At 35.4% G+C, this 21,325-nt stretch overlaps 1 protein-coding gene across 9 annotated transcripts in view; it reads right to left on the bottom strand.

The window, feature by feature from the left end:
• Positions 1–21,325, bottom strand: part of DMD (dystrophin) — a 1,316,184-nt gene that overhangs the window by 354,398 nt on the left and 940,461 nt on the right. For all 9 annotated transcript variants that reach the window (XM_026096811.2, XM_064497835.1, XM_064497804.1 and 6 more), the window contains one exon: positions 2,893–3,128. In XM_026096811.2, coding sequence (XP_025952596.2) covers positions 2,893–3,128 — 236 coding nt within the window. The remainder of the gene's footprint in view (positions 1–2,892; positions 3,129–21,325) is intronic.

The following is a 21,325-nucleotide window of genomic DNA, read 5'->3' as shown; positions in this document are numbered from 1 at the left end:
GTATGCTTTCACCACGTAATATGTGCACTGCCTAGCAGAATTTAAATTGTATTGTTTCTTTCATTAAAGAGCTGACATGTGGCGGTCTGATTCACAGACTCCGACGTGCTGGATCAGAATCAACTTTATTCAAGCAAGCAAGCCCTTTATATAAGCTCTAGCCCGGATCGGTACTTTCCCGAAGGTCAAGTTCCCATCATCACTCCTCATCCCGTGCGGCTACTACCTTATCTACATACTGCTATTTATTCCTCCCAAGGCTTTCGGCTCCTTAACTCTATCTTGTCCAATCCCTCGCTGTCTGCCCCTACACTGACACTAAAACAAGATTTTTTTTTAATAGTTATCTTTTCTCTTTTGTTTTGTTCCACAGTTAACCTTTATACATGCTACTTTATTGTCCCCACATTCACACAAGAGTTCCAATTCCCTGTGATCACTTTTAAGCAAAGTTCAAGTGGGGGCTAATGATGTCTTAAACTTTTATGGAGGAAAAATATGGCAGTTAGTGACTGTGATCTTCTGACACAATCAGAATGAAATGAACCTAACCAAAATGCCCTCAGAGAGTTAGCTTCAATAACATTATGTGCTGCTCTGAAAGAAAGGACAGTTTAAGGTCACTTGTTTTTACCTGGATGGCTTGGAAAATGTCCTGTTACATGCATCGCTAAGATATGGGATTTCTTTGCTTTTAAAGTGTTTGCTTTAACATTTCTATTTGCTATTAAAAATGTAGCTCTCTCTTTGGAAAGAAATAGGAAATGGAAACAAAAATAAAGACAGTATTAAAATAAACAATAATAGCTTGATAGAAGGCCAGTTTTCAGTAGGACTAACGATCTGCAGTGTTCTAATTCTGGACGAGCAACTTCAGATGCTTTATGATAAAGCAATTTCAATGACAGCACGTATCTTTATAATGACATTTTTATAAGGGAGGTAGTCAATAGTGTTAAGATGATACTTTACAAAAACTGGTGCACAGAAAAAAGTCTACTATGATGGAACCGCTACTAAAGCTTATATGGCTTCCTGCAGAGATGCAAAAATCTATCAACAGAGACCACAATGCAGTGCTGAGGCTTTTAATGGCTTTTAAATCACAACCACAAGAGAGGTACGACTATAATGTTTTGCAGAATATACAGATTTGGGGAGGTAAACACTAATTTTGGTTTTCCAATTTAGATCATCTCTGGCCTGATTTTTCAGAATAGCCAAGATCCAACTAGGTGCCACAACCACAGGTCCAACTTTGTTATCTCACACTGTGTTGCAGATATTCTGTATATTAGAAAGCAAGTATTTTTTGGAGAAACCTAAAATTAGTTGTCAGCTTTGAAAATCATGGCCCAACTGTTTGCTAACGTCATCTAATAATCCAGTCATAGATTTAGGAGCAGAATCAAATTTTCATTACATTCATTTTCATGCATTAAGTAGTGCCTTCTCTTGATAATCACTATAGGACTGAGAGCCAGTTAACAGAACTGGTCTAAATTTAGGCGTTCTGATTCTTCTGTTTCATCAAAGAATATATTAAATGTCACATTCTGTTGCACAGCCAGTTAATGAGGTAAACACAACAAGAAAGTGTTTTCCTGCTGGTTTAGGTACCAGCTCAGCACAAGATTAAGCACAAAGACAGGGCTACTCAGCTAGGAACATAAGCGAGAAGACTGCGATAGCACTGACTTAGACTGGCCAAAATATTTTAGCTTTGAGTTAAGATGAAATGCAGATATAAAGCTGTTCATTTTAAAACATGTATAACATTAATTGAAACATTAATTGAAATTGTGGTTCTCAAGAGTTAATTATTAAATTTCATTTATAAGTAAAAGAGATCTATGGGAAGAAGGGAGCTAAGGTTTTTTCCGGACAGCCACTGTGATCCCTAATCAAGATGAAACACACCATTTACTAATCTAGAAGGTAAAGAAAACCAGAAAAAAAAAAAAAAAGCAGAATAAGTACTACTAGACATTTGCATATTTTAATGAGACCTTCCTATAAAACCATTCAATACAGATACTACATGAAACTTGTCCATTGTCCCTCCCTTTCTTTTTACTTTAAGCAAAGTGAGAGAATGTCAGTATCTTTCTTACAATAAATCACACTTTATATTGGAAGGCAGAGGCAGAATATTTTATAACAGAGTCTTAAATTCAGTTTAGAACTGAAATTAATGGAAATTTAACACTGAAAAGTCTTGCACAGGCAAGCCAAATCTTTCACATTGAGCAATGTTAAATCTAGAAAGCAGGTAATTACTTTCAAGCTGTATAATAGCAAATTGCTTTTATTGCTACTGAGTTGCTGAAGTTAAAGTTTAGATTTTTTTGTGCTTGCACATATATTTCCATATTTTTGTGTGTTTTCAATGATAAGCAACACTGATGCAGTTTTGTTGACATAACACATGGATTAATGAGCTGTTCCTTTTTTTAAGAAGACTGAGAAGCTTTTCATAACCCAACAGCATCAGGATATAAGCCTCTCAGAAAGTTACTACAGAAACAACATTAGAAAGGTATGAAACAGTGCATCTTCTCTCTTTGCAACCTGGAGCTTCCTATCCAATTCCTTCTTTCTCCTGAGCTTTATATTTCAATCATTGGCTTGCCTACTGTTGTGAAACAGGCAGCATAAGCAATAGAAAGATAAAAAGATCTAGCTTGATATTAGAGAAATTATGAAATACTCTTTTTTTCCTATTAGTTATCTTAACATTTAATCTAATAATTCTGTTTATGGGATAAAATAGCTTAAGTAACCACTATATGTATTGCAACCTATCATCTCCCCCACATTCCTTGTTGAAATGATTTAATTCAGAACAAGGATTATAAGGCTTTCAAGTCAAAAAATCAGTGTGTCCCATACCTTTTGTTTGATGATCATGTCGTTGATATCATCAAGATCACCCACTGTCACTCTCTGAGATTTTATCTCTCGATCCAGTCGAGAAAGCCAGTCAGTGAGCTCTGCCCATGCCTTATTGAAGTCAGCCAAGGCTGGAATCTCCAAAAGCACAGTAGATGGCATTTCTGGTTTGAAGGTGGTGGTTTCCTTGGTTACCCTGGTTTGTGTATCCACAGCAACACTTTGACCAGAAGTTACTGAAAGAAAAAAATGCTAAAATTACTGAATAAATGGACTATGATAAATATTTATTTCTGTAATAGAATTTATGCAGTAGAAAGGACAACACAGAAATAAGCTCCTTGTTTTGATGTTTTATCTACTTGAAATATAGAAATTAAAACTAAAAGAGCATATAAATTCATTTTTCCACAGTATTTCTATCATATACATACTTACATTCATCACTCAGCATATTCAGATTCCATCTTCAAAAGATCACTGGGCCCTAGTAACACTAGGGAAGATATCTCAGTATAACAAGAATCTCTTACTCAACGTCACTGCGGCTTTGCTATACATTAGTCATCTTCCGAAACATAGTAGTGTGGTTGGATGTGTCTTGAGGCTTGGAGGCAGATTCAAATAACAGGGCTCTAATACCTACTATATCACAGTATGCCCATGTGCCTAGAAAAACATTTCTTCCAGTCTCCAATCATTCTGTATCTGTGAATTTGCCTCGCTGACAATAGTCTTCTCATTTACCACCGAATATTTCCCCTAGGCCTTGTAGTTGATATGGGAGCTGGCACAGCAAGAAATTCACCCTTGGCAGATTCTTGCTTGTTCTTCTTTAGAATTTAATAATATTATGCTCTTTATCTCCTTTCAGAGGGATAATCTACCTGAATAAATATTTTCTCACTTGAACAAGCCCAGAATCAGACCTAACTATATAGGCCAACAGAGCTAGCAATAGCTGATGAGTATAGCAATTTCTGTGGCAGTTTAGCTGTTTTACATGAGAAGACAACAGAAAAACAGTTGGTACCAGACCTGAGAGAGCTGCCTTACAGGTGGCATATACGTACACAAAGAATAAACAAACAGGATTTAGGGAACAAAGGGACCGGTTTTAGGACAGCAGTTGTACTGATAAAAGAAATGGTTCACCAGATTCTTCTTATCAAAAGACAAGTGAACATGAAAAGCCTTCACTGGGAAACTATGAAAGCCTAATTACTCATGGAAATTCAACCCTTAAACCTACTACCTTTCTGGTGATTAAATAATGCATAAGTACCAAAATTAAAGCTTACAGATAACCCTTTGTGAGTTACTACCAAATACAAAGTTTCCAATTATTAAAAAAAATAAACATTGTTGACCTGCAAGAAGTGGATTTCCTCACAAAAGCTTATTTTCCTTCCCTACCTCCAAACAAAAAATAAAATTTATCCATAGGACTGACACTCCTTGGAAGAGTCATAATAGAAAACTAAAAGCAACATATTCTAGGAGCCTAGCTTACAGGCTATTTGTGAAATTTTTCTTTCTCTTGGCACAAAATGGCATAGCTTCTCCTTTTTCCTCTTTCTTGATCTATTAGTTAGGTTTAAATAAAGCAGTTCATTATTCATTGCTTGTAGCAGGGGAGACCCCAACACCAAAATACTGTGCATCTTTCTCTGACATCCATAATGACAAGGCTTGCCACAGATAGCTATGGTTGCAGGAAGAGCTATATAATGGGAGAACATTTAAAATTTCAAGACTGATTTTTGCTTCTTGATTTTGTCATTTACAAATAGATGGCCATAAATAGTTGGGGTTTTTTTTTCCTCTCTCCAGTTAATCATCCAAAGGCAATTAACGGCTCAAGCTGCTAATGTAACAGCAGTCTTGAAAAGGAAGAGAGGCCAAAAACCCTATTTCAGGACTACAGATTTGAAAATTCCATTTGCACAACATATTTTTGAAGGTGTAGCATGCACAATATGGCACAAGAGGCTACAATGAATGCATTTTGGTGATTATTTCTCATTCCATAAAATAAGCCTAAGAAGAAAAATACTAAAACCAGAAAAATAAAAGAACACATGAAGTTGCTTCACTGCAAAATCAGTAGAAGAATGCTAAATCATTAGAAGAGAAAAGGGAGAGTCTAAATGCCTACTTTTTAGGGTAGCTGCAGAATCCTTATCTGAATCAACTGCCCAAGCCACACAACCAAAAAGACAGAAGAGCTGAAATTAAGCTGTGTGGAGTACCACCTATATGAATAGACTATGAATTTTTTAACACTGGACTGGAAAATATAGTTGCTGAAAACTAAATATAAATTTCAAAAAAGGACAAAGCTGATTTTTTCCAGGCTATTTACAAAGTACAGAAAATCTGTGTGCAGTACTCTTTCTGTGGGTTAGATTGTCTTTAACAGTAGCAGCGTCACTCCATATAGTAAATTTTTTTGCTTTCTAGTGCTTTCGAAAGAGACTCTGACAGTTTTCTCCATTTGCATTCACGCCATTCAACAAAGTAGGTCTGAAGTCTGAATACTCAAGTATCAGGTGAAGGTTCAACAGCTTGGAGATAAAACCACTTAAAACATTAACTGATTTTGCCAAGAAATCTAGCAACTATTCACTGATGAGAAACGGTTTGAGTTACTTTATTGGGGAATCAGTGACTCTCTTCAACACTGCAGAAAAGGAAAAAGCTGTGCACAAACATCTAAATGACTGTCACTGTAAAAGCACTATAACTTACTGTCAGCATTAAAAATACTGAATGATTACAAACAATTTACCAAATCAACTAATATATACATTATTTATCTAGTCTGACTAAAAATGACTGTTGTAAGTGCTGATTTTTAATTACATACACTACAATTAAACATATCTATCCGCCAACCCATATAATTATCTTATTTCTGAAGTGCAGTCCTTGTACGTTTCCCTTCTGAGCTTTAAAATCACATATCTGTGAAAAACTATGAAATAAAATAATTCTTCGAAAAGGCTGTTCTAACAAAGCAAGCTTTTGATCAGAAAAATCACATAAACAGATGAGAAAATCAACTCATCTTTTTCTGACTCTGAAAGAGGTTTTGTAAGGTTTTTCTGGCAACGCCACACTGTTTGCTATGACAGAGTATTTTGTACGATCAAAGATTGGCACTTCTTAATATCAAAAGCAAAACAAATAACCTAAAGCACCCCTTTCCTTCCCCCCTTTATTTCAGTTTTTAAAAGTTTTACACACATGTGTGAATAACTAGTAATCCATACTCATCAGGTTTTCTTTCATCTCTATTGCAATTACTCCAGGTGTTTTCTGCCCTGCTCTATTTCTCCTTACTTCTCCATGCAAACGAAGCAGAGAGACGTCACTCCCAGAAAAGGACTCTTGATGCAGGGGAGTTGTTAGCACTTCCTTTAGCTCTTACATGCTACTTTCCCCATAGCCTTTATTAGCTCTTATATGCTACTTTCCCCATACCCTTTATCACAGGGCTACAGGGAGAGCACGTGGTGATCAGAAGGCAATGTACTGAACCTGTTCTTTACTAACAGCCATAGTTGGCTGAATTTGTGTCCTTTAGCAGGAGACTTGGCTTATCACCTCAACCAGCAAGTTCCAACCACTGGTTCAAAGACTGCAGGTAGCTACAGTATCCCTCCACCCAGACTTCACTCCCTGTTTTGGAGGAGATAGGAAAGAGGTGTCTGAAGAGCGATGGCATTTAGCACCCCAAAGTTTCCTCCTGGCCTGGCTAAAGAGTTGTGTAGCCCTATTAGCTGCCAAGCTTGCACACTTTGGCAGTAGTAGCCATTACGTCTCCCCTCTCCTCCAAGTAGCAGTACCCCATTGTTCTCCATTGGCCTGTCAGCAGCTGAAGGACGAGTGAATTTGGCAACTACTACCTCAGGAGATGAGAAGAGTAGGGGAAGGAGCAGCTACTGCAGAGAGGCAGGCCACACACAGCTCCAAAATGTGGATCTTGCCCACATGGGTGCCAATTTGGGGTCATTTTTAAAGGTAACATATAAAACAAAGCCAAATCAAGGAGAAAAGGTGATGAAGAAGAGAACAATGTGTTAAGATTTGCAGAACAATGGGGAAGGAAGGAAAACTACATAGTGTTATTTTAAGGCAAAAGGAACTTATAAGGGAGTTATTCATCATATTCCATACAAATGGGAACTATTCGGTTTGTGGATTCACCTGGAATCACTTGCTTTGGATAATGTACACTGAAGCTAGAGAAGAAAGTCAACATTAAAAAAATATGCTGTTATTAGTTACTGTTTGACTCAGTTGGTACCTACAGCTTGCAAACTTCAATGCTCTGAAATAATTCCTAACAGTATTATAGCAAAAACACAAAACATTAGTCATCTCTTTCTCTCCCTTCATTGTTCTACCCAGAAAATAAAATTAATTCAAAAAGGGTCACAGAATAAACATAAATATCCTCACTAGTGCACTCGGTGTTCTCCTGCCATGTAATATGCTGCTTGCAGCTTACTGGCAATGCCTTGCTTACAGTCGCTTAATATTTACAATCAGGAGGCTATTGTATTTTTCATCTTTGTTCAGCAAGGAGAGAAAATGAGAGAGAAGCCTTAGTGCGCATCTCTGTCTATGATGAACTTAATTGTCTGAAGGAGGAAAAAACATACAATAAACAACACCGGCTAAATATCAATAATGAAGAAAACATACATTAGGTTTCTACAGATTTTAAGATACTTTGTTTGCTTTCAGAAGTTTTAATGTTATTCATTAAAGGACAACAAACGTATCTGTATGTTATATGTTTTTCTGCCTACTTCTCTCTGATCTGGATATTAAAAATCTGTCTGCCACCCAAGGAAAATTATATACCAAGGATATACATTCATAAAAATGGCTATATTCCTTCACCACTGCATGGGATTTCAACTCCACATATCAGTCACAATTTCCTGCAACAATTCCAAAATGTCATCTCATTTCACCCTCCCCTCACATGAACTCCATAATGCTGTAGGTCACACTCATTCCAAGCAAGTTTCATTATTTCTAATGAGGTATTCATACCATGGCCAAGACATACAACAACTGAAAAACAACATTGGAGAGTTTCAATTCCAGAAGTTTATCAAGGCAGTTGACTGAAAAGAGTATGCACAAGTGTTGACTTCCAGTCTTTACCAAGGGACGGATGCTTAGGTCCATTTTCACTGGGCCTAAAATTCATCCAAAGGCTTTTTATTTCCTCTGTGACTTCAGAGATTTTTTAGACAATGGGAAAACAACTCAGTTTAGTATGGCACTCAAATAGGTTAAACAGATATCGTCTTAATTCAGATGAAATTCATGTTCTCATTAGTATTTCAGGTGAACTGAAAGGAAAAAAAACCCCCACCTCTCTGGGGCTCCACAGAGCCTCCATGAATAGATTGCGGCTATCTGATAAGACTGCCTGGCATCTGCTACCATCCCACATATTTTGGTCTGAGCGTATACTCAGATTATTGTAAGATGGTTCAACTACAATGAAAAATGAATGATAGCACTAAGATTTAATTTAATGCTACATTGTTTACCCAGGAATAAGCATGCAAAAAGTCCTGCCTCCTTAAACAAAGGAGGAAACAAAATGAGAGGGATTTCTTGGCTCATTTTCACAAGCCTTTTTTCAGACAGAGGCCTAATTTACAAAAGAAAAAAAGAAAGAAAGAAATAAATTGCTCTCTTAACTTTCTTTAAGGCCAATACTCCTCTTTGCTGTCTCTTCCTACGTACAAAAAAATAGAAGCTGTGTTCAGCTCTCAATGAAGCCTCTGCCCATATAATTAGTTCAGCCTCGCAATGGCCTTTAATATAGCCTTTTAGGGGGAATTGCCTCCTGCTGTCCCCGCTGATTTAATCTGCAGAGGTTAGTAACTCCTCCACAAAAAGGAATAGCAATCACTCAAAACCTCCAACATTCAATCCAACCTTTACAAATGGCAGAAGTAAAATGATGTTGTATAGACCTGAAAAGTCACTTGGAAGTATAATCTTTCCACTATCTCATGCACAGACGACAAAATTTATTAGACAAATGAGGAAGATAGCTTAGAGCAGCTAAACAGACACTTTTGGGGAATCAATGCAATACGAGATTTCTTAAATACTTCTAAGACATCTACCAAGACTGCACATCCAAAGTTTCTTAAAAATTTTGGAGTGGTAACCCAAAAAAACCCATATGAATTTATAAGATGGGTTAAATCAGTGCTATTCAAAATATTTCAGCTACTTTCATATGTCAGATCTAATAGCTAATGACCTTCAAAAAAATACTAACATGCTTTCTGTTTTCCAATTTATAGAAACTTTTTTGTATACGAAGAGGTTCCAAAGGGAGATTATTGCATAGCATCTCCCTTGCAAAATCATTGCTTAGAAACAAACAAAAAAAAGTAAATACATAAAAACAGACATGATTTATATGGAATCTAAATACTGTAAAATACACTGAGTAAGATAGCAATACTTTGCTCTATAAAAGAGCATGGGAATAATACAGGAGAGAGTTAACAGGATCTTCTCATTGGATATTCACATAATTAAATATGTTGATTAGGAATGTCCTCATTCTACAGTAACATCAGAATAGGGAACTTCCTTGAGACAATATCGGTACCTGGGACAACTCTTAAGTATAATCATAAGTTAGTGAGAAGTATTTTTAAATGTAGTCTGTACTTCAGTTTGTTAAAAACCATAAAAAAGATGCTTTGAGAAGTTTGTTAAAAACCATAAAAAAGATGCTTTGAGAAAGACATACAGACGAGTTTGACCAATTCATACAAACCTCTGTAGAGGGAGGAAGCAGCAGCATTCTGAACTTCTCTTTCTACTAGCAGATTGCGAGCTGCAGAAGAAATAACTCAAAAACCTCAACCACTGAAGGAAAGGTGGCTCTTGATATAGACCACAGGGAGTAGTTTCTGCCATCTCTTACAGGGAGCAAACTACATTGGCTGAGGTGAAGGTATTTTCAGCTAAAAGGATAATTAGGTCATAAAGAAGTGTATAAAACAGAGCAAAGATTGCTGAAAGAAATGATCTCTGAATAACAAAATAAGCAATAAGAGACAGGCACTGGGATTGATTGTGGGGGAGGGACCAGGTATTTTTTTATTATGTAAAACTTGGCTTTTATATTATGCCTATTATTAACAACGTTTTTCTCAGATGGCAGCTATTCCAGAACAGGCTATTCCTAATCTTCTAATGCACGTAGTTCTGCTCGTCTGGACTTTCACTTAACTTTTTCTTATCCCTTTGACACATTTCTTTTGCATCAAGAAAGTGAAATACTCCTCTGAGGACTGTGAGGCACTAACAGAAGTGCACTGTTCAGTGTGGTATCTTCTTTAAAAGCTTCAGGATGCATTATCACAAACCTGCTGCTACTGAAGGTGGTAAGAATCTGTTCCATTTTGACTGAGCAGTTAAAACATTCGAGTTATCCAATTATTTATAGCAACTACTTTTACAAAGTGAACGCACAGTATGTTTCTCTTCTGATATTTATCTCCCCTCAGAACAAAAATACCACTAGAAATAGTACATCTGCCCTTTATTTCTCTTTCTTTTATGATTGCACAGATACAACATGGTTCATTCAACAGAAAAGTATAAATAATTGATTAAAATTAATAAAGCCATATAAATTAACAGTAGTTACACAATATGTATAAACAGATATTCTGAAAGAATTTATGTGGAACTGCACTGACAGTTTCTGTGACTCTAAGGGGAAGGATTTTTTTTCCCAGGACAACTGGTTTATAAATGCAAAAATAGAATCAAATCCTTTTTTCAAATATCTGAGCAACAAATTCTACGTGACTCATTGCTCTAACATTATTAGGAAGAAAATTAAGGACTTTTAATTTCACTTAAAGTCTATGTCAGTTCACTTCTGTGGTATGATAAGTTTTAATTGTCTGTCTGGTTTGTGGTTTAACAAATTAAAATACACTAACCCGTAGCTCTTAATATAACTTCTCATTAGCACTTTCTACTATGCAATAAAGAAATAAACAATGTAGAGTAATAATAGGAGAAAAATAAAACACAGAAATAAACTCCTAGTTAGCACAAAAAAGAAGACTAATAAAAACCCTAGAAAAACCTAACAATATTCTGAACTAGGTGTGGTTTTCAGCTTGTTCTTGAACCTTGAAATACAATAGAAGAAAGTCAAAAGAATATTGGTGTTTTGTGCATCTTGAAAATAATCCGTAGTGTTAAATTTCAAGAGCGGAAGTAATATGAACAGGTCATGAAATTCAAATTCAAATTCACATATTAAATGCAAAAATAAGAAAAGCAGAATAAAGTCAACTGCAGGAAAGCATTTTTTTCTCTTTTATTCTGCTTATTACAATGTTGTGTTTCCAAAGAGTGCCAGACTAACAACTCCGAAAAATCAAACCCTTTATTTAGCTGTTGAACAGGAACAAAAAGGAGAGTAAGAATGACAGCACTCCCAAAAGCTTCAAACTTCTTCCAACATGCCTTTTCAGGCTCAAAGTCTTTGAGGAGGACTGACTAAGTTCAAAGAAGTGTTCCTAGCCATCCTTTTGAATGTTTTAAGTAAGATAAAAATTTTAATTACATAGTATAACTATACCTACCAGGTCAAAGTCTTTTGACAAAGAGACTTTTGCATCTCTAGCCTGGGAATTATTTCTATGGTTAGTAGTACCAAGTAAGGCATATGCAAGCCTTGAATCCTTTATACAGTAACAGTAACATACACCTACTATACCCCATTTTGGATTAGTCAAGGAAACCCAGCTGCATACAACTCTGAAGACACCGGACAAAGAATACCTGTATCCTGTGGCATATGCACAAATGACTTATCTCAAAGAATTAGTTACTTTAACACAAGCAACACCTCCTTCTCTAGTGACAGCCCAAATAAGCATTCTCCTGTGAGCAAAACAGTGGCTCACTGATTTGCAAGCAGCACACCAGGCCGGGAAGGTTTTGCTCGTTTCACAGGAAAGTTCAGGACCATCTTGTGAACGTGACTGGGAATAACTTGAGGCTACAGCAGCACATGGGTGAAGACCTATCTCCTCCCAGAGGGTATATTTTTTTCTTTGATTTTTTTTTTTTAAATCATGTTTCATTGCGGCAGATTTTCTGCAGCGTACAAGCACGCACGCTCATACTCTTTAACTCTAAGCAAGCTTCCCTGAGGGAGAACTGAGAAGATGGTTCTGGGACTGATTTATTCCTTAGACTTGTCCCAGTGACAAATGAATAGTCTGATCCCTCTGTTCTTCAAAGTTAAGGAAATAGAGCACACAAAGTTCACCCATGCAGTGGACCCCTTGCATGCAAGGAGCTCATTGACAAGAACACCTTTTGCAGACAGGGCTACAGCTACTTAACAGATATTCTGGGTCACAAAGGAGTTCTGAAAGAAAACTAACAAACAGAATAACTGTGGGCAACATAAATAAGATTTACTAAATTAACTAACATTATTATATTACAAAAAATCAAGCCTTGAAATCTGAGAACAAGGATAGGGTTTTCTGGTGGTCTGAACTCAGAATAAGGCATCTATGTTGATCAAAAAATCATTGCCAACAAATTTCCACCCATGAGGAGAATATGTATCCTTATAGCATTAGATGTCCAAGCTAATATTTTTAATCAGCTTTTAAAAATAGAAAACATATTTCAACAATGTGAGCCTTTTGCTGTTTGAATAAAACACCACTGCCTATCTTAGCCTTGAATATTTTAGTAAAAAAAAAATCCTAGAAAAAATGACTTCGTAACTGTACAATGGACACTTCATAGATTATAATTTTTAAGACCATAAATGGGTAACACTTAGTACTTGATTTCATGAACACTTGGGGAGCATTTACATTATCCGCTATTGTCAAATACATTTGAATACATGAGTTAAGTGCCTAGACTCCCTTTACCGTAAACTATCTTTGGCAGATTTGTAACAAGTTATTATTGATTATATTACAATATAATATTTATTATATATAGTATTTTACATATATAGGCATATATATATAGTATTTTACATATATAGGCATATATATATAGTATCTATATATAGTTATATATCAGTGTATAGGGCTATTCATTAAAGTTTAGATGTAAAATATTCTGTGCCATGGCATGAAGAGAAGGACTAAAGCTAAAGATCCCCTAATTCTTAGAGATTCAAAAGAAAACTAAGGTTAAAAATTGTTAAGAGAAAAGAAAAAGATATATAAGTGAATGTGTACTGCTATGTTTGAAAAACAAAACTCCTTACATAAGTTTATGATATCTATTATCATGTTACTATTATTAGATTAATTAGTGTCACCATAATTCTAAACTGACACTAGAAATTTAAGTGTCAGATAGCTTTCTCAGGCTTATCTTTCTCAGTCACATGAGAAATCTGGTGGAATTTTCTTGCTATCCCCCTTTCCATATGTAGAAGCATGACTAAGCTCTTTATTGTACACTGTATTTCTCCAAATTTCTCCAAATACAACAGAAAGATATTTAGATAGGTCTTTCACTCAGTGTAAAGAAAAGCTCTTGCTTTCCCAAACACTGGATCGCAATGGGAGTAAGAACACACATCACCGCCTGTCAGGAAAACAGGCAGACGCTACCAAATACTGAGCGTTTCAGTAAGGTAAATCATATAAACAGTCTTGTACGCATTATAACATAAATAACACTAAGGTGAAGAAAACTAAGTGCTACAGAGCAGAAGAGTTAAGATTATGACCTACTAATGTTGTGAGCAGCTCCTGCCAATACTTTCTCTGTGTTCAAGATACTTACACGTGCAACATTAGCTGTTTATTTGATAAGAATGAAGCCACCATAGGAGGCCCTTCAAGGCAAATTCCATGTACAGCTGTGTTAGAGCTTTAAAGCTATAATCTCAATTCCAAGCAGTCTCAATAACAGACAAAGGGAGAAACTGCGTGAGGATATAGAATGCTTTGGGAATGAAGCAGCTAAGAAAAGACTGAAGATAATTCATGGAAATAATCCAGGCACAGCCTTTATAGACATCCAACTGACTGCTCTATTTGTGGTAGCAAAAGTTTTAAATCTGCACTATCCTACTCTAGTTGGACTATGACTCAAGTAGGGGCAGGCAAGTGTAAAACTGATTGAAGACTAATGTATATCTGAAATGTGAGGTATCATTAATAACTCTACTTGGACCTACCATTTTATTCAAAACCATTCTGAAAGATAAACTACTTCAAAGTTCAGTGTCCTTTTAGTAATATACTGTTATTGTGGTATTCCCTGTGAACCTTTCCTTAGGACATGATCAAAATGATGGATGGGCCCATTAAAAATTGAAAAGCGAATATGGATAGGGAGTGAATGGATCAGTTACAGCGAGCATAAAAATTAAGTGGACATTGATACTAAAAAAGTTATCAGAAGAATCTTTCATATAGTAATTAAATGGTTCTAAATTCAATTTAAAGCAGTATCACTACTTATATTATGAAGGCTAACTTAACTATTAATCTATATTTAACAAGTTAGGTGAAAACAATATTCTGGTGTTCATTCAAATGTTGAGATAATGCTTTAAAAATACTCCATATGAAGAAAAACAGTACATTGAATTTATCACTCAAGACTTAATAATTTCTCTCCCCTATAAATATCCTTTCTTGTTTATGCAAACTACCTATTGAACACAGTTGTGTTTGATATTTCTTTCTGTTCAGTAGCTTAAAGATTATCTAAAGAAGTATCTGCAATATTACACCAATATCTCTTCTATAGTAAAAATAATCCATTCTTGACACTGCTGCTTTTTTTCTTTAAAATGAACGTAGGAGTTGCTTCAAATGTTGGGATATTGGTACACTATAAACTCGAAGTATGTTAATGCTAATATCTCTTATTTATTGTACCAGACAAAAATAATGAGAAATCTTTGTGATTTTTTTCCCCAAACATTGCTGTCTATTTCTTAATTGTGATATGAAGTGCCAGGAAACCCAGAGCTGAGAGAAACAGTCCCATTGTGGCCTGCCTGTCTCCTGGATCCTCTATTATCCTTATTGGTTTTAGTCTTCCCCTTAAGCTCATGTGATGTATGTTCTACAAGGCAAAGAAGAAAAAAATGCTTCCAGTAAATTCAGACTCTCTCAATTAAAAGGAATAGGTAATATCTAAAAAATATTCGCTGTTATTATGGCTGTGATTCAAATTCGCTTTTGCTAATTTTATTTTTTTATTTGGCTTGTGTATTCCTTGTGGAAGATCTCACAGGTCTGGCCAGAAAGGTTATAGGACTCCAGATCGCATATACTGGTTTGTGTAAATTAAGATACAGTTTGACTGGGTCTTCTATGATTCATATATTTATCAACATTTTGAGTAGATTATAACATTAAAAATTTGGACAAAAGTTGTATTTTCCTTATAAGGTAAGTACAAACTTTGACTGAATTGCTATATGCATTCATCCATAGTGGCTTGCTACAAGTATTTCAGTCTCAGATAAAGAGTTTTATGTTTGCCAGTGAAGATGACAGTTAAGAGGCATTTGATGCATATTAATTTTCATTGTGTGGACTTTTCCCTTAGGCAAGCATGAAAAAGAGATTTCTATTTTATATCGAAATAAACATTTTAGCCCTCTTCATAAGACCTTTGAAAGGAAACCTTAAGGAGTCAACATGTCAAGGGAGTCATTTTTTAGGGGAACAGAAACACTAAGAACTTTATATTGCAGTAACACACTGCATCCCAAAGAGATTTGTGATGCAGTTTATACTATTCAAAACCAATTTCACTGTGAAATACAGTAATAATCTGCTTATGCAAAAATACGTAATGGAGCTGCTATTTGCCTTATGAGAGCTACTTATGTGTTCGGGCTTTTAAGGAAAAAATTACCTGGTTTGTTCCTTAAAATTTTGAATAAGGGAAGTGTTGAAAAAAATGCTGCAGCCTGTTTTCGCATCTTCTGAAGTGGTAAATGGAATCAACACAAGGAACCTCTTTTGTAATATTAAAACAGTGTCAACAAGCAATTTTATTTTTGGAAGTGATCTATTAAATGTTACTGCTTATTTCTGTTGTCACTTAATAATGCAATAACATTTTGTTTTTGTATTTAATTTTTTTTCCTGAAAGTTTTCAGTAATTGATCCCTGGATCCCTAATTAAATTTTCCCAGGATCCCAGCATCCTTCCCAGGAGCAACACTCTCAGTCATTTCTGGGTAGTCTGAAGCATTTCAGTTCAAAGAGTCAAAATATCTTTTTTAAACAGCCTAATTTTATGCAGCATTATTTGTACCCGTACAGAGAGCATTCAGGTTTTTTTCCAAATGATATGAATCTTTCAGTAAGCAATTGTTGCAGTTGTTACAGAAAGATTACATGAAAATGAATGCTTTGTACTAAGGCAGCAGTGGTGCTCCATCAAACACTGTCACATAAAATACAGTTGCCTTATAAAAAATGTTGTGACAACATCTGTCACAAATGATGCAAGCATCTCTCAGTATTCCTTTTGTCAGTAGAAGTAACAATTTCCATTCCTTAGTATGCAGCTTTCAATTGGATGTCAATCTATATGACAACAATTTACATTTCCAACATACCGCTATTGGCATGTAACTGAACTTTAGCAGTTAGTTCTTTGATATCATGAAAGCCACATATTGCCAGCAGCTCCAACAGCTGCAGTCCTAAGAAAATCACCTCTTCCGATTCTGTGTGAGCTACAAATTGACTTAACGGGCATAAATTGCTATCTGAACCAAAGGGAGCACTGAAGAAAAAAAAAAGTGTACAAAAATTGTACACAGATACAGGGTGAACTCTTAAGAATACTAAAGAGCCAGTAGCAAATTTAAAAAATGATCAGAAGAGTTCTGAAGAAGCTCTGAAATAATCGATGTTGAAGAGTTCGGGTATCAGGTAATTTAACAGCCTCACAGTATTTATGGCAAAATGTTCCCCATCTACCCTCCATCGTAGGAATAGCTTAAGAAAAAATCTGCATAATTCAAAAACAGTTGTTCAAAGTTAGAGAAGGCAATATCTTTACTGTCACTTTCTTAGTGTCACTTCCCTTAAATCACTGCAAGCATCTTCTGTTCTTTCTTTTTCAACAGAAATGCTAAAATATCTTGCCTTGTACTATTTGTGAAACACTCGTCAAGCTTTTTATGAAGATACATATAATACTTACTTTTCAGGTCAAACTAACCCCTATTGCTCTTACAGTTATTTTAGTTTGACCTTAAGAAAAATTGTATTTAGGAAGTTAAACGTCATCTGATCACTGATCTATTGTTAAAGGAAACGTCAGTAATTCAAATCTCTACTTGCATGTCTCCCTGAGTACATTTCCCTCTACTACACACTGACGTAAGTGGAGAAAGCAGGGCTGATGTTTCAGTGACATGCTTCATATAAACGTATATTTAAGACAAGCAAGATTAAAGAATTTTCTAGGTGAAGTAGCAGAGAATTTTCATTACTCTTTAGCCATCCTTTCCTCATTTTAGCCTTTAGCCTAACAGTTTAAGGAATGATTCTTTCTTTTGGCAAGTCGTGCCCTCTGACTAGAGCAGAAACGTTACAAGCAATTATAAGCTTTGTCCATTATTTGTGGCCTCCAGCCTGCTCACATGCTGCGATCGTGCTTTCTTCCACGCATTGGTTGGCTGTTTCTCTGTAGAGGAGACCTAGCCCCATGGCAATTCCAGTTAGAGCAGAAACTTTAGGAAGGATGTTAAAGAGCCATTGCATTTTTCAGTAGAATATGAACAGTAAGGCAATGAGCATCACTCCTTCTGGAAAGAAAAGCCAGCTTGCTTTGCCCTTTTGAAAAGAAAAGTCAACAAGGAACAGCAGACAGAAGTCAAAAGGACTATGTGCAGAATGAACTCACACTTTATTCTAGCAAATTAGAGAGATTTGCACAGAATGTAATTGTCAATAGACATAATTACTATACAAGAAAAGAACAAAGAGGGATTACTGCTATTTGCAAGCCCATGCTATCTGTATAGTCAGTATCATCATAACTCAGGTTACTATAAAAAAAGAAAGGAGAGAGGCAGAATGGGTTTAAAGTACAAAAAAATGTGAGACAGATCTAAAGCTATAATTTGAGTTAGACTTAAACCAGAAAAGACCATAAACTACAATTTTATTAAGAATACTACTTTAACCAAGAAATCTAACAAAAATTCCTCTTTCCATATGTTCCAGAATAAATTATATCAAACCTTGGTTCCATTTTCTAAAAATGCTGCAGTGCTGTTTTGCTGTGTTTCTTGAAAATGGCTAACTCTGGATTCTGTAATGTATGCAGAACATAGTTCCAGAGGAAAATAAAAATTACCTTTCATTTTTTCCTGAGGCATTTCATTTTGCATGAGTCATGTAAAAAAACCTGATCCTATCTATAACTTAACTTCTTCACACTTACCTAGTGTAGGGAATATCACATAAGTTATCAGTAATATTCTGATGAATTTTGCTGTATGGTATCATTTACATTTCATGGGGTTTAATCACAATGAATCCTGTATATCCTGCTGCCATTAACTACTGATGGAGAAATTAAATGAAAGAAAACAAGCTGCGAAGCCTGTTCTCCTGAGAAGAAAATATCAGGCCCTATTTGAAACGTGGAGAAGGCGAACGTGGTCCTTTGAAAGACTGATGATAGCATTACTCTCATGTCATAAATCTTGACAGCTGTATTTGCAACAGCTGTTATAGAACACAAAAAACGGACATAAATTCTATATTGTTTTTAATAACAGTGGAGCAGTTGACTCTTATTTTCACCTTCTGATTTACTTTTCGTAATAGATGTATGCACAGTAAACAGTTCTATGTAGTAATACAGATACTCTTTGATTTAAGCAGCTAAACCCTGAAAAATCAAAGTCCAATTCCGTTTTGTAAACTGCACTGTCACACCTGTTTATTACAGACACTTTCAAAGACTAACCTACTCAGAGACCCTTGCAATGAGATGTTAAATATAAAGTGGTAACCTTCTTTCTTTTGATGTAAATCAGGCTTTTGTGGTTTAAGCATATTTTGTATATATTTTTCCACCTGTCAGATAATCCAAAAACAGATCCTCACATCAAAACATTCTAAAAAGATCAAGATAGAAATTCTGAGAATCATAGATATTTGCATTTATAAACTTGCTTACTATGTTTTTATTCATGCAGCTTTGGAAGGATAACGTCAGCTTTTTATCCAGACTCTTTTCATTACTTCTCCCTGCTGGTGTTGCAGCACATGCTGTGAATGACCTCTAGAGATTCCTGAAGCTATATGCAGAGAGAAAATTGAATCTGAAAGCTTTATTAGACAAGTTTGTCTTTCAGCTTGTGTCTGATGTCAGCTGCATTGAAAAACAGAACTGCTTGTGAAACTGGGTCCTGACCTTGAAAAATCTCCAATCAAATGGTAACAGATTCAGTTTTGTGCCATATTGCTATTTGTTAGATGTGGCACATGTGTCAAAAGCGAAAAAGCTTCTTAATGAAAATCAGATGGAATAATTGGGCAACTTCTTTCCTAAACACAATGGGGAAACTAGATCTACAGCAAGATACACATAATTGGGCCAACTAAGGCTAGCATGTGTGAGCCTTTTTAATCCAGAAGCCTGCAAAGTAATACGACTCAAAACCAAATTAAAAAGATGAATATACATCATTATTTATTCCTTTATTCAAAGGTACAGAGCAGGCAAAGCAAAAGGTAAAGATGATAATCTATTCCTTTACTACTCCATTTCATACTAGAGTGAGTAACCTTTGTTAGGCCAGCTCAGTTAAGAAACAGCCTACTGTCATCAGCTCTCGTCATCAGTTCGAGAACTCTAGACATCCACTATGAGACCTCCTCATCTTTCTTGTTGTATTGTTTCCTGTTTGCTTCCTCTCTTGCATTTTGTTTCAGTTAAACTTTTTGTAGAGTTAAATTGAGCTAGATCTGATATTAAAAACAGACATTTCCTTTAGATTCTGTGTGTACAAATATCACAAACTACACCATACCAGACACAGTCATGTTCCTTTCTCTTTTGCGGTTCACATTAATGATTTCTTTTTCTGGTGCCCTAAAACTAATGTCAAGTAAAATGCACTATTGGCATTGAATTCTAAATTTGATATAGAACTACTTGTCATAAAAGACGCATGGTGTTGATTTTAAGCTGTTCAGCTCTGTAGAAAATGGTTATGCAATATTACATATCTACCACGTCCTGTACACAAGCATTTTAATAGCTGATGACAGAGTTACTTTAAATGACGAATGTTATATGCAATGTATTTTTTAAATACCAACATGTTTTCATTTGTATGGGAAACACTGTAGATGCACACATTCCTACATTTTTCAGTCTTCCAAAAGGAAGAGTAAGGCTAGTTTCAATTATACCATGCCAGCTGCTATAAACAATACAGATGCTTTAATATCTGATTTGCACATTTGTTTTTGATTTACACTCTAAATACTCCTATTGTTATCTCATCAGGCGCACACAATGAAATGCACAAGGATTTTAATACTACCATTTGAAAATTCTGAGAAACAGAGTTCTGAATTACAGCATATGTGTTCATTCAAGCATTGTGTGTAATATATAAACAAAGGTTGCTTCAGAGAGCATTGGCTATGAAATACTACCAACAAAAAAAAGTTCCTATTGTGCAGTTTTGCCCAAAGCTGAGCTGCTGTCATTTTGTTTCTTGTATTTTTGTCATCACCCCTTGAAAACAAAGACAAGTTGTTGTTGTCGTTGTTTAAAAAGGCAGTGGGACATTATGTGCTCCAGCTCTGAAGCCCAAAGAATGAATATTTTTTAACAGTCATAACTTGAGAAATTGAGAATGCTGCATCCCAGGTGAAAATCTTAACCTAAATATAATATCAGATTTACTAGGGCAGCCCTTGTAATGCAGTATACTGCTATGGCCAATCTGTACATCTCTCTGTCTTAGGACGAACCAATACAGAACAATAGATCACTCAACTGTGGATTTAACATGAAAATATAAAGAAAATTCTAGATGTAGAAAATTTAGACACTAGCATACTAAAAGAATTTCAACTTCTTCTTAAGTCACTAGATTTTATTTTAAATATTATGTTATTGCATCAATGTACGTAAAGTATTTTCACGTATATGTTTTTGGTTGTTCCTAATTTTCCTTAAAACATACAGTCTCAGAAATTCTGTATTTTTAGCAGTACCCATACATGTTTCTTTCATTATGTTGCATCCCGAGCAATGCACATGAGTTTCAGAAATATCAAGTCACATGTCAAATACATATCTTTAGGGAGTAACACTAGGAAATTTTTCAAGAACTGTT

Source organism: Dromaius novaehollandiae, chromosome 1 (assembly GCF_036370855.1).
Source record: "Dromaius novaehollandiae isolate bDroNov1 chromosome 1, bDroNov1.hap1, whole genome shotgun sequence".
NCBI lineage: Eukaryota > Metazoa > Chordata > Aves > Casuariiformes > Dromaiidae > Dromaius > Dromaius novaehollandiae.
Note: the sequence above shows the minus strand (reverse complement) of the source record. Positions and strands in the feature narration are given on the sequence as shown.